The sequence below is a fragment of the Pseudomyrmex gracilis genome, unplaced genomic scaffold (assembly GCF_002006095.1).
Source record: "Pseudomyrmex gracilis isolate BER0280 unplaced genomic scaffold, ASM200609v1 scaffold_82, whole genome shotgun sequence".
NCBI lineage: Eukaryota > Metazoa > Arthropoda > Insecta > Hymenoptera > Formicidae > Pseudomyrmex > Pseudomyrmex gracilis.
Genome location: NW_018020666.1, coordinates 624925 through 639276, shown reverse-complemented (window position 1 = coordinate 639276; position 14352 = coordinate 624925). Strand labels below are relative to the sequence as shown.

At 41.3% G+C, this 14352-nt stretch overlaps 1 protein-coding gene across 1 annotated transcript; it reads left to right on the top strand.

Annotated features, from left to right (window-relative positions):
• Positions 1 to 584: 584 nt before the first annotated feature.
• On the top strand, positions 585 to 11540 carry LOC109855156 (zinc finger protein 16-like). Its single transcript, XM_020429045.1, has 3 exons — positions 585 to 978; positions 8422 to 9546; positions 10485 to 11540. Exons 1-3 carry the CDS (start codon positions 876 to 878, stop codon positions 11489 to 11491), a joined length of 2235 nt encoding a protein of 744 aa, XP_020284634.1. The 5' UTR covers positions 585 to 875; the 3' UTR covers positions 11492 to 11540.
• Positions 11541 to 14352: the final 2812 nt, after the last annotated feature.

Below are 14352 nucleotides of genomic sequence, written 5' to 3'. Positions count from 1 at the left end.
GCTGCTGCCGCCACCGCTCGTTCCGCGGCACCTTCTCCTCTTTCGCGTTCTCTCTCCCCATGTTCTCTACCATCCCAAATCCGAACCAGTCCAGAGATCCCCTCTCTGGTCGCGCGTACACCGCGGCGACGGAAGTGTGGCAACGCCGCAGAGCACTCGCCAGTGTCTCGGTCTTGGCGAGTTACTCGGGGGGGCTCAGGCCGAGTCTACCGAGATTGTGTCTACCGGCGCGCGCGTAACCCGAAAGCGAGTGTGGCGAAGATTAAAGTCGCCGGCCGTTTTTCGGCATGCGAGACTGTCTCACTTCTTCCTGAAGGCCGTACAGGAACGCACGAGGGACGGCGCGCAAACGATAACAAAAGTTTCACGGTCGTGGATTTAGAGAAGATTGACGACAACGACGACGACGACGACGACGAGGACGGTGACAACAACGGTGACAGTGACGGTGACGACGACAACGACAACGACGACGACGGCGACGGCGACAGCAACGGCGACGACGACGGCGACGACGACGACAAGGACGACGGCGACGGCAACAACGACGACGACGAGGAAAGTAGTGGAATACCGAGGAGGAGGAGGTGGAGAAGGAGGAGAAAAAGGTGGAGAAACAGTAGCAACAGCAGAGAGAAGAAGAGAAAAAGAAGGAGGTGGACGCATCGTCGCCGCGCGGTAGACGTAGGAAGAGGAGGAACAAGCCGACGAGACGGGCGCCGCGCGCTCGCACGTTGCTGTGCCGCGCTTTACTATATCGCACTACACGCGCGCCGTGATCCGTCGCGTACGCGCGCGTGAAAACACATACACGTACAATATCACATATTTATATGCATACACGGTGACCCGCGCGCGGAGATAATACAGTGTAAATGGCGCTCTCGGCGCAGAACCAGTCAACGTCGTACGTGAACTTATATTACTCGATCGTCCAGCGCGCGGCGACGCGCTACTTTAAGGAGTATTACAACTCCGGTGAGTACCTGAGAGAGTGCACACCCACACACATGTATATACACACGCGCACACTTAAGTGCGTGCGATATATACGCGCGTTTACCGAAAAAAGAAACGCGCACATGAGTTACGCGCGTTCCGTAAGCAACGGGGATTTATCAGCGCGGAGTGCGCGATAACGCGCGCGCGTGTCCGTTCGTACAATCACCCCATAGGCTCCGATTCCCCCTCTCGGTTTCTGTCGCTTGTCACACTCTTTCTTTTTTTTTTGGCGAACTTCGTTCTCGGAGCTCGCGACAAAACGCTGGTAGTCTCATCTCTATCTCTCATCATCTTTTATCGAACCATCGTGCGCATCGCGCCGTGCGATTTCAAATTTTCCCGCCGTCGTTCCCGCCTTCGCGTGCTATATTTGTGCGCGCGAATATCCCAATATCTCGCTCGGAAAAATCGAATAAAAACGTCGATGATAATTTCGATGATTTTAATTTGCTCTCCGATATTACGTGCAAAACTTCGGTACGATTCATTGTGACAAAAAATAGTAACGATATACATGTAAGGATTGTATAATATACCACACACGCATACATTTTATATTATGCATATGACAACAGACTCGTGGTAATCAAATAAACAGACTTCGTACGTATATTTGCATTTTATAGAGAGAATCAAGCTTACTTACACTTTTGTCTTAATTTTTTGTTGCGGATTTTCATTCACTATTTTTTTCTCCTTTTCTCTTATTTTTTCTTTTGTTTTCTCTTACCTTACATGCGTGCACGTATGCGTGCTAGACAGTTACACGAATAAATTATAACGCGTCACCGGTGACTATACTGCTCGCAGAAAAGTACTCTTCCCGACTGCGCGATTAACCAGCCGCTGACACGTGTCCCGCACGAAACTCGCGTGTGTTTGCGGTCGGTCAGACTCGACGAACTCGATCGGATGAGACAGTGTTTAACGTTGAGAAACCGAGAGAAAAAGAGAAATAGAGAGTGAGCGAATGTGTGTGTGTGTGTGTGTGTGCGTGAGAGAGAGAGAGAGAGAGAGAGATACAGAGAGAGAGAGAGAGAGAGAGAGAGAGAAAGAAGGGGGAGCAAAATGTGTAGGATGAGTCAGAAGGGAGAGACTTAGAGAATGCATTGTCCATCGGTCACCGCGTGTTGATATATAAAACTTCTTGTACGGTTACAAATAAAGAGGGAAAAGTCGCGTGTTACTGTGGCTTATACGACTAATTGTAAGAACGTGGAAAAAGAACACAGAGAAAGAGAAGTGTGTATTTTGCAGACCCTTCTCAAGAATATCGCGGCGCAAGAGAGACGCAAAATGATAAAGCAAAGATATTAAACGGAATACAATAAAACTGAAAACGATAAGTAATATAATGCGATCGGTATGAATAAAATTAAACAACGAAAATCAGAACAAAAAAATCAAATTAAATTAAGAAAAAACAGTAAGCACGTAGACCGGTTTATATAATCGAGTTTAATAATATACACAAAAACCTTGTGAAAAAGCTCAAACTGTAAAAGTGGATTTTCAAATAATACATTGTTATGGAATTTGTGAGAAGAGAGTTTTACCGACTACTACTACCGCTACTGCGATTTTCAGGAAAAGTGACCTCGAATATTATGTCGAGTACTCGCGGCACTTTACACCATGTCTCAATTCAATTGACTTCGCTGTAGAGAATAAATCTACATGTGTAATATTTATACTACATAAATAAAATGTTTACATTTTCATATATATAAATTAATTAATTCATATTTAAATTTGCACATGTAAAAACGGTAATTTAATATACGGACGAAGTAAATCGAAAATAAACAATTAACTATTTATAGAACAACCATCTTCTTTACTTACCAATTGTGACAATAAACACAGTTTGATTATTGCACTTAATCATATTATTATAAATTTTATATTCACAACATATAGGTATAATTAAATTTGTTATTATAACGATTGTTGCTTTCAAAATTGAGTTTCAAACTCATTTCAACTACTGTGTAACATGTGTAACAAATCACTTTTGAATTTTCATCAATGCTTCAGATGTAGTTAATAACATTACAGTTTCACACTCAATTTTGTATGTTAATGATGTTCAAAGTATGTATAATAAATTATTACAGTTCATAAAGTACTCGTTTTGAATAAGAACAAAAACGGCATCGAAAGAAGAAGAGCAATAAGTGAAGATACGCAAGACTGAATCGCGTAATATCTGTCTGTTGGGTCATCTAATCAGTCTACGAATTATCGCGGCGAGCAAGATGACGAAATGTGTGAACGATAACACACTTTTCGAGCCACCTACGCGTTAAATGTCTTTTTTGTGACTTCTCTTTTGCTAAATTTATATTGTTGGCAATTTATCTCGAGGGAAATAATCCAAATATGATAATTTTAAATATTCAAGGAGTTAATCTACTTACATTAATTTTATTCGACTAACCATACTTGTATAAAGAGAGAGAAAAAGAGAAAGAGAGAAGGAGAGAGAGAGAGATGCACAGTCTTGATCTATACCGATCTAGACACGCTATTGCCTGGTCAAGGTGAACGTCGTTGGCCGAGGTCTCTCGCGATCGTGTCCTTTGTGACCGAGAAACACAACACCGACAATCATGAGCGAACACAACGTCCCGCAACAACGATAGGGGTTCCAGCCGAGAGAGCAAATGACAACTGGGGACAGCTGATGACAGAAACAAGTGTGACGAATACAGAAGATCGATTTTTTTTTTTTCAGAAATTTGCTCCCTCTAGTGTTTTTTTCCTTATTTTTCCCTAAATTTTATTACAAATTATTGCTACTTTATTGTAATAATGTGTTTTAGTTATTTTTTATTATAATGGTTTTTACGAACTATATAAAAGCCTAACTGTATGCGTGATTTTTATTCTTTCTTTATCTCTCTCTCTCTCTCTCTCTCTCTCTCTCTCTCTCTCTCTCTCTCTCTCTGTTATTTATATTATCTCATCTTTATTAAAATTTCAATTCTTAGGGGGAATATTAAAAGAAACAGATACAACTATAATTGTAAAAACACATTTTCTATCTTAATTTGTTTTAGCACACACACACAATCTTTTAATTCAAAACACAAAAATCGTCAAAAAGTTTAAGCAGCCACACTGAAACGACGCGACATATTTCGTTATGAGATAAACATTAGATCGATAATGACGATGAACTTGAAATGAGCTCATGTTTAAATCACATCATTATTAAAGAAGATACAAATTGCGATAAATTACAATCACGCCGATGCTAATTGTCATATTGTTTCAATAATCGGTTAAATATCGCAAAATTATGCGATACATCCCGACGTTACGTTACGGAGAATCACATTTATAATCAAAAACAATCACTATATTATGTCTCAGCACTTTTTGCACGAATCAATAATTTTATTATTATTTCACACCTACAACTTTAAACATACTTTGTACGGCATATCCGTTTATCAAAATGCATGACTAACTGATTGATGGATTTATACTAAACACGTAATGCTATTTAAATCTAAGAAGAGCAAAATTATACAGATACACGAAGCTATGAACGTTAATAATAATTAATAATAACAACAAAGTTTTGAGTCACATCTGTTGCCACAAAAAAATGGCAAAATTATAAAGGTGTGTATGTATAGTTTTGTTTTAAAACTTTAAGTAACTTCAACTTCCATTAAATGAGCAATAAACGGCTTGTACAATGGATATTGTAGAGACTGGAGATCGACGCAAACTCGGAACAGTTCTTTAAACAGTTTAACTGCTCAAACTGTTTGAATACCTATCTCACTTAAAGCACTAAAGATCCCGAAAAATTTAATGTTAGATTCAAAGATTCGAGCTGAAGGTATTTAATTACGTGAAGTTTTTCAACACAAATTTTCAATTGCGATGCGTAATATATGAGGTAATAATATATGATCGCAGGAGAAAGAGTATATTGTGACAAATGAGATTATATTGTAACATCGGAAACTCCGTGATGCTAATTGCGAATGAGATGAGTCATTTGGAAAAAAGGGTTTACAGACACGTTACGCGTGTATTTGGGAAAATAAACGTTTCGGCGAGTTTATCGTTTATCTTTTGATGATAAAAAAGAGGAAGAGAAAGAGAGAGAGAGAGTGTGTATAATAAATATTTAGTAAATATATCTACAAAATATAATTGGAACTCGTTTTTGTTGCGCATATGGAAAACTAATAATGTATATTTGCTAGAATATCTTACGCACACAAAATTTCTTTTAAATTATATACAAACTTTTGATTAACTTACTTTTAACAATTGACTTTATTAATTGCATAGGTATTCCTCGTATAACACGGTACTTCTACAATACAATTTCGCTCTCTAACACGGTTAGAGAATAAAATAATTTTTTTTTTTTTTTTCAAATTCGTATCAGTGTTGTTAAAATTTTTTTCTGTAAAAGTTTGGCCCTTTATTTTTGCTGGTCTTATCGTATTACTGGGATTTCCGAAATTGTGTGTACGTAAATAAATAAATAAATATACACAAATTGCAGCGAATTCGCGTGATCATCTGTTTTAACTTTCTGTTAAGCAATTGCTATCACGGCAATGCGCGCACGCGTTGTGTGTGTGTGTGTGTGTGTGTGTGTGTGTGTGAGAGAGAGAGAGAGAGAGAGAGAGAGAAAAGAGAGAGCATATAACGATATGAACTAGAATAAATACACAAAATGTTTCTGATTGAATAGTAATCAGATTTCTCGATAATGACAGGGCGCGCCGGTTTTTCACGCGCGTTATGCGCGTACTATTTGCGTATGCAAATCCACGCGATAGTCGTCGGGATGTAAATACGGTGTGAATTGTTTTATAAAGTAAAAAAAATAATACACACCCTCTCGCGCGCGCGCACACGGAGCGCTCGTGTACTCGAGAACGCATTCGAGCATCCGTCAAAAATATCGCGGTAACAATAGCGAAAGAAAAAAAATCTATTCCGACGTTTCGACTTCGTCAATGCGTGCACTACACTCTCGAGCTAACAGCGCGAGCGGTCAGGTGTTTCGTTTCTGTCTATTTTTCTGAAAATAAACATTCGATCTGACGAGCTGAATAACGCCAATAGAACACTAGAAAAGGACCCACTCGTTTCTAGAGCACTCTTCGTAGCGCCATCGCGAAAAGTTATGTTTTTGTTGCATCCTCGTTTCGTTTTTTTGCCACCCTCGCCCTCACCCTTCCTCCTCTTCATACAAGGGAGGTCCTTTGAACAGTTCGATAGGAAATATAGGCCGCATAGGGGGGATATTTTCTCCGACATTCGATAAATAGTAATGTTTGCTCGTACAAATGATTATAATTAAACAATCGCAATGCGAGATCGCAATATAGTTTGTTAAAAAAAAATCATGAAGAGATATATTTTGCGTGTCTGAAAATGAAGAAATCCAGACTGAGACTTCAAAAAATTGAAGAAACGGAAAAAATACGAGGTTTTGCGCGAGATAACTCAAACGAGTTGCACTTTAAGCACGTGCTTCTTTGTGCAAAGTATGCTCTTCACTTTGAGCCTACGAGCTGCTTTCAATTAAGTGTGTACTTTCAGCTAAAGACGTTCTACTTATTTCGCGATTTTGCTATAATAAATCGTGGACAGTCTCAGTTTTCTTTGTTAATGTTCTTTTGTTGTATATAAGTTATTACAAAAGTCTAATCGGTTCTAGTCTGTATATATCTCTCTATTGATACTCATGAAACAATTACTTCTTGAATAATATATTGTGGCTGAAGGAAATATTATAATGATTAAAACTGTTAGAGCATGTTTTTAGTCTCATTATTAACGTTAATCTTGTAATTTGATTCTCTGTCGCTTTATTTGTTTTTACATTGTCGTGGTAACGATCATTAATTTTAATTGTTATCAACATGTAAGAGAGGCGATGAAAAATCGAATAAAAATCGAGTCTCTGAGATTTGCCAAAAATACGACCAATACTCATTATTCTTGATCTAGTGTTCAATTGTGTATATATTTATTTTGTGCGTAGCAGACATATAATGCGGCCTTGAAAACTCATTCGAGATTTGAGATTCATGTCGTAAAAATCAGAAAAAAAGTGTTTACATTTGTAACTTCGCAACAAATGACACATTCCGACGTTTATTCCTTTTTTTTACTGCACAGAAAATTGATCTCATCGAAATTTATACCGGTTTTGAATTCTCGTGAGGTAGGTTTTTTGATCGGTCGCAGCTAAAACCGTGCACATGATTTCTGTCGCAGACAGGTGAGAATCAACAGGGGTCTACCTCAGACAACTCGAATCTGCGAGCCGCTGCAGAGAGAAAGAGAGAGAAAAAGAGAAAGAGAGAGAGAGAGAGAGAGAAAAAAAAGAGAGAGAGAGCTAGAGGAGAGTAGGAAAAATCTTTAAAAATGCTAGCATTAAAACGAAAAAAGTACGCATGTGCAGCCACCAGCCATTTCTCCTCTTGCTTCCTCTCTCTCTCTCTCTTTCTCTCTCTCTCTCTTTCTCTCTCTCTCTCTCTCTCTCTCTCTCTCTCTCTCTTCTCTCTNTCTCTCTCTCTCTCTCTCTCTCTCTCTCTCTCTCTTCTCTCTTCTCTTTTCTTCTTTCCGCCGTCAATGTGCTACAGTTTCTCTCTCGGTTTTGCTTTATGTGTTTCTCGCCGCCAAAACAAATCGTGAAGACTCTCTCGCCGAAGTGCAGTCTTGTGCTCGTGTTTTTTTCGAAGAATCAATGATATTAGCAACGAGTGACTTGGTCAAATATGGAATATCACGCGACGAAAGAAAAATCTTATGTTTTTATGACAAAGTAACGCATATAGCTTATTTTATTAAATTTGTTCTTGATAGTGATCAGTTCGATATAGTTTCTGATTAATAAGACAACTCTAATAAGAGTGTTCCGTTCGCGATATATTTTTGTCTGACGTTATGCAATTGTTCTATTTATAATTCTCTCGTTTTTATATATTTTACCTCGGTAATTATACGTATTCATTTTGCTCACTCTTTTTTATCAGTGTACATTTGTACAATTTCTAACAAGATTTCCGATCTTTGTTGATACAAGTGCAGCCTGTTTATTCATATGTTTTTCTTGATTTTAACTTAGAGATATTTACGCGAAGCAAATGATTGACTTTCACACGAAATAATATAATAGAATATATGTTTAAGATTCTTGAAAACAATACACAGAATAAGTATTTCTTGTTATTATTTTAGCTTCAAGCATTTTTAACGTACTTCGCAAATTTCAATCTTCAATTTTAATCTTAATTGTTGTATGGTTTTACAACTTAGAATTTAAACAAAACCAAAAACTAGTAATACTCTAATAAGTAATAAAATACTATTTGGATGTAAACAATATCCTGATCGTGAATCTTGTTCTGCATTGTCTGTTTATAGATACTGGCGCGCCCTACGTACTGTACAAAGATAACATGGAGAGACCCCAAGGTCAGTGGGGTCCGGGACCGGGATCTCTCCAGGATGGCGGATTATATCCGCAACAGCAACAACAACAGCCGCAACAACAGGGTTCCTCCTCGTCGGGAAGTCCACAGCAGGCCTGTGGTCCTCCAGTCGAGGGTGGAGAAAGCGGTCCCCCGCCCTCGTTAGCCTCGCCCGTGCCCTCGCCTTATCCGTCGGCGCCTCCCGAGCCTCAGTCCTTGACACCACCAGATGACGACATACAATCAAGTCAGGCTACATCTCAACAGCAGCAACAACAACAGCAACAACAACAACAGCAGCAGCAACAACAAACGCAACAGCAGGTACAACAGCAGCAGCAGCAGCAACAAGTTCAACAGCAGCAACCTCAGCAACAGCAGCAACAACAGACGCAACAGCAAGATCACTCACCGCAGCAACAACTGACCTCACACGCGGAAGTAGATCGTAACGACTGTTTCCCCGGCACCGGAGAACTGCAACAGTATCCGCAACATTATTTCAAGGAGGCTCGGCCGCATCCTTCACCATCTGTTCCGCCCCACATGCTCACCCCAGGCGGCTTTTCCGCGTTGCACTATCTCAAGCAACCCGGAGTGATGCTGACGTCTCTCGGCCAGGGTGACGGTGGACCTAGTCTGGATGCGCATCAGTACGCTAGCCCGGGGGCGCCGAACATGGCGACTGGGCTGCCTGACATTGTGCAACAGAGCGGCAAGTCGTCGAAGAGCGGCAACAGCGATCTACGTCTGTTCAAGTGTTTAACTTGCGGCAAAGATTTTAAGCAGAAATCGACTCTGCTGCAGCACGAGCGGATCCACACGGATAGTCGGCCGTACGGATGTCCGGAGTGTGGCAAGCGGTTCCGGCAACAATCTCATCTCACGCAACATCTACGCATACACGCTAACGAGAAGCCGTACGCTTGCGTGTACTGCGAGCGTACGTTCCGGCAGCGTGCCATCCTCAACCAGCATCTGCGCATCCACTCGGGTGAGAAGCCATACCAATGTCCGGAGTGCGGAAAACACTTCCGTCAGAAGGCGATCCTGAATCAGCACGTCCGCACACACCAAGGCGAGCATTTCTCTCTGCCTCCCAGACTTCCCCAAACGGTGTCCATTACAATCACACACTGATTAATCCAACCTCTGGTTCTCACTTGTTACTATCGCAACCACCGTCGTCACCGTTACCATCAATATCATTACTACTCATCGTCGTCAAAGTTACCACCGGTGGTACAATAACCCGCATCACTAACAACTCATCTCGATTCATCTCCACCTATCCTATATCAGTGGCGGATTTGCACCAGAAACCGAATACATCGATAAGATGTCGAGTTTTAAAACGTATCTGAATAATCTTTAAGTAATCGAAATAAATTCACCACTGGTTCACACACATCCCTCACCAACCTATTAAACCGCGTTGTTGGAAAAGAGAATAGTGAGGATTCATCAGATACAAGCATCGCTACTATCGGACTTGTCACTTAGACCAACTAAATAACAAGGTTCAGCTGAATGCGAGTGCGCTGATGAGTTGTGAAATAGATAAGACTGTTGATTCCTACCCTTAGATTCCCTATCTATATGATACAAATTATTACCCATCTAACTCGACTGTTTTCTAGTAACTTTAATTTCTCGCGTGTTTTTCTTCTATTAAAGTAAATCTATTACAAAGTGATGACTATGGCGTTTCTTCTTTTATACCTACTATCACTAACAAAATGAAAACCTCGTGATAAATTTGGATCATGATAGTTTCTTGATCAGCCAGAAGACGTGCAACTATTTGACAAAATGGAATGTCTTTTGGACGTTTTACTGCCGAAAGGTGTTTACTGAATTCGGACAAACGTTCCCAGGAACGTTTGACTCGCGATACAATTGACAAGTAGCTACATCTTGCTTCCGTTGTTGAACCGTAATCCGGGCTACTAACGTTCCTTTTATTCATCCGCGGTGGAATACAACTGATGAACGTAGATCGTTCTCTCGTTACAGACGTGAGCCCGCACCTTATCTTCAAGAACGGAATGACGCCCACCCTGTGGCCGCAAGATGTTCCCTTTCCACCCGAGGAGGGTAAGGAGGAGGTGGCATCGACGTTCGGCGACACGGACACGCAATCGGGCGCGTTCAGTCCGGCACCGGACGCCAATTCCATCCAATACCCCGCTTACTTCAAAGACCCGAAAGGCGGTAATCACGCGGTCTTCGGTGGAGGTAGTTCGGGCAGTTTCGGCGCTCTGCAGTACATCAAGCAGCAGAGTGGCACGAAGAGCTGTCTGCCCGACGTGATACAGCACGGCCGCTCGGCCGGTATGCCGTTGTACGTGCGCTGCCCGATTTGCCAGAAGGAGTTCAAGCAGAAGTCTACGTTATTGCAACATGGTTGCATACACATCGAATCGCGACCGTACCCGTGTCCGGAGTGCGGCAAGAGGTTCCGACAACAGTCCCACCTTACGCAGCACTTGCGCATCCACACAAACGAGAAGCCGTACGGTTGTGTGTATTGCGGTCGCAACTTCCGCCAGCGCACGATCCTCAATCAGCATCTGCGTATCCACACCGGCGAAAAACCGTACAAGTGCCAGCAGTGCGGCAAAGACTTCCGTCAGAAGGCGATCCTGGACCAGCACACGCGTACTCACCAGGGCGATCGGCCGTTCTGTTGCCCGATGCCTAACTGCAGACGGCGTTTCGCGACCGAGCCCGAGGTGAAAAAGCACATCGACAACCATATGAACCCGCACGCAGCGAAAGTGCGCCGAAATTCGAGCAGCGACACGAAGCCGCCCGGCACACCCGCGGGTCTGGGTCCAGTGCCAGTTCCGCGGGGCCTCACTCCCACAGTTGTTAAGCCAGAACTGTACTTCCCGCAGTGCTATGCGCCCGCGTTCAACCATCAGCCGCCGGTCTCCACCGCTCAATTTCCCGGCGCTCAGGCGAACGGCGTGTCCGTGAGCGGCGAATTCAAGCCGCCGACCGGCCTGCCGCCGCAGTGACTAACCGTCCATCCTGCCGCCTATTAGCAAGCAGGAATTCCCGCGCTAAGGTTTCAGCGCTGTTTCGGTCCCGCCGCCGCGTTGGAGAGCGCCGACGCAACGTCGAACGCCATCGCCGCTGCCGCTGCCGCAGCCGCCGCCGCTGCGTCTCGATGCGGGCAGCAGCAGCAGCAGCCGATTCAACAACACTACCCGTGACATTTATCATTATGCATTTACTAGTTTTTTCTTTTTAATTTTCAACCAATTTTTATAACTCGCTCGCTCTTCTTGTTCCATTTAATCAGAGCCTCGGAACGCGTCGCCAGTTAGTCCCGAGCTCGACGGTGAGAACGGCGGTCTTCTTGTGAAACGTCTAAGAAACATCGCAGATGTTCATCGTCTGCGATATTGCTTCGTTTCTATAAGTGATCGTTTTTAAAATATTTATCTAAAAGATAAAGAATTTTTATCTTTTCTCTTTTTTTTTTTTTTATTCTCTTCATAGTGCCACTTTCAGGACATGAAGATGCATGAATAAATATCTTTTTACTCAGTAATATATTCATTGTCCTAATTTGGATTATTACTGTCGTTACATTGCAACTAAACGTAGATGTCACTCAGTGATTTATATCTACCTGAGGTTTGCAACGCACACACACACATTATCTTCGCCATGGTGTACGTAATGCAATATTTCTTCGTGATATAGTGCAGTGCATCGGATTTTATTAATTTCCAAAAGTTTACAGAATTAATGATCTGTAATATTAAATACACGTAAATATATTCACCTATTGCGCGATTCGTTTCCCAGTCGTTAACTCTGTGCGGAAGAGAAGAGGGAAACGAAAAAGCTCGGAAAAGTTACCGCCGTCTACCGTCGAGTTTCTCACTAGCCAGACCAAGGTAAAGTAACCAACAAAGAGTCTTGTCTATTTCTCTATGCATATTCTATTTTTTTGTTTAATTGATCGATTATGATCTATCTTTTCTTTTCTTTGTGGACAAGCAAATGGCACACAAAATAGTCTGGGACTCGATCCGCGTAACGCAAGGCGAATTCGAAAAAAAATGTGACGAGAATTTTTCGCGCATTTGCTTTTTCGAATCCGCCCGATTTTTCTCTCGCGGGATGGTGTACGTGCCACTGAGGCGCCGCCACTCATATTCAAAATGACGCCATGTATCGCCAAACGGGTCGAAGATGTTCGATTTTGACCAGACTAAAACGATTGTGATACAATATTTAACTTGCCTATGTTTTAAAAATTTCGCGGGAGAGAGAAAGAGGATTGAGAGAGAGAAAGAAAAAGAGAGAATGAGAGAATGAGAGAATGACGCGTTTCTTCAAGAAAGCGCTCTTCACGACCACGAGAAGAAAAAAATTTATGTAAATATATAAATCTGTTCTCGTTCTTATACGTTCACGAAGAAGAAGAACAAAAAAGAAAATGAGAACGGAGAAAGGTGAAATTATGCGCGTGCGAATAATGTGTACGAATGAGACAAAAAAAAAATTAATACGACTAATCGGGAGGGTAAAAGAAAGGTGTAGGAAGAGAGAAAAAAGAGAAAGTGAAGATAAAACGAGCGGAAAGAGGACGAATATAGAGATACGCGAGAGATTATAGATTAGAATTTATAAAGACGAAACGTATCCTCCCACTGTGTTGAGCCATAGCTTTCGATATAGGAACGATGTAAAGAACGACAATGATGTATTGCGATAGCGCGAAGAAAAGGAAGGGGGATCGGTGCAACTCTTGTATACTATAGTAAGTAATATTTGAATGTATATTTATATATACGACAAGTTATATATATATATTAATTATATTATAACACTATATGACGATATTTTGAATCGGTTTTAAAAATCAGATTGGTGCTGATAAGAAAAAAACAGATTAGATAAGCGAGAGTACGAAAAGGAAAATAAGGAAAGGGGGGAACGTGGAAGAAGGCTGATACACCGAGAAGTTAGCGTTTAAACTAGCGTAGACGATAGCATAGCTCAAAGTAAAAGGAAAGACTTTGAAGGATCGCATTCGTACGTGATCCGCTTACATATATCTCGGAGAATTATCATCGTCACCTTTAAACGATAAAAACAAACAAGAAAAACGGAAAACACTTTGTGGCAATACTTAAATAAAAAGGCAAGGCAAAGCAAAAGAAAAACGGCGAGAAGAGATAGAGAGAGAAAAAGGGAGGAAAAAAAGATGATTTCAACGTATTAGAGAATAATCTTCGGAAATTTCTATATTAAGACGTGTGATCTCTCTAATTAGTGTATACTACGTAATGACTCTAAACTTAGACAACAAGGAAGCGTTAGTATAATTAACAATTACGTACGTATTTAAGTGTTCTACAGTTAGTCTTTTTGTCATTTTAGACACACAGAGATTTGAAGATGATAATTGTGCGGCCATATTCTCTGTGGCCTGTTTGTAGTGCCTCGGAATTGCTGCTGCTCACGGCAGTAATTTGACCGTATTTTATGAAGGTATATTATATTATATTGAGAAACCGCAATTATCGATATTCTCAAATGTATACAATATTGAGAGGAAAAAAAAAAGGAAAAAGGGGGAATCGCGTCGTGAGGCGTCACGTTAATAAACGACTCATTATTAAAAAAACAAATTCTTATTAGAGAAAAAGAAAAAAATCTTATATCGCGCGACAACGCAAAATGACGATATAATCGTGCTGGTTGTTCGCTTGTTGTTTTTGTTGTTCTTATTATTTTAATAACTTTCATTCATACCTGAAAACGCGCGAAGCTACGAGAGAAGTCGAATCGGCGAGATCTATCGAAACGCCGGTGTAATAACAAAATTTCTTCCGAGAGTGGCCGTTTGTGTAATATT

Bases quoted from the DNA above. Each gene is read 5' to 3' on its own strand.
- LOC109855156 (XM_020429045.1), top strand. From the start codon at position 876: ATGGCGCTCTCGGCGCAGAACCAGTCAACGTCGTACGTGAACTTATAT. The intron at 979-8,421 runs GTGAGTACCTGA...GTCTGTTTATAG, and splicing joins TAAGGAGTATTACAACTCCG to ATACTGGCGCGCCCTACGTA. The intron at 9,547-10,484 runs GCGAGCATTTCT...CTCTCGTTACAG, and splicing joins GCACGTCCGCACACACCAAG to ACGTGAGCCCGCACCTTATC.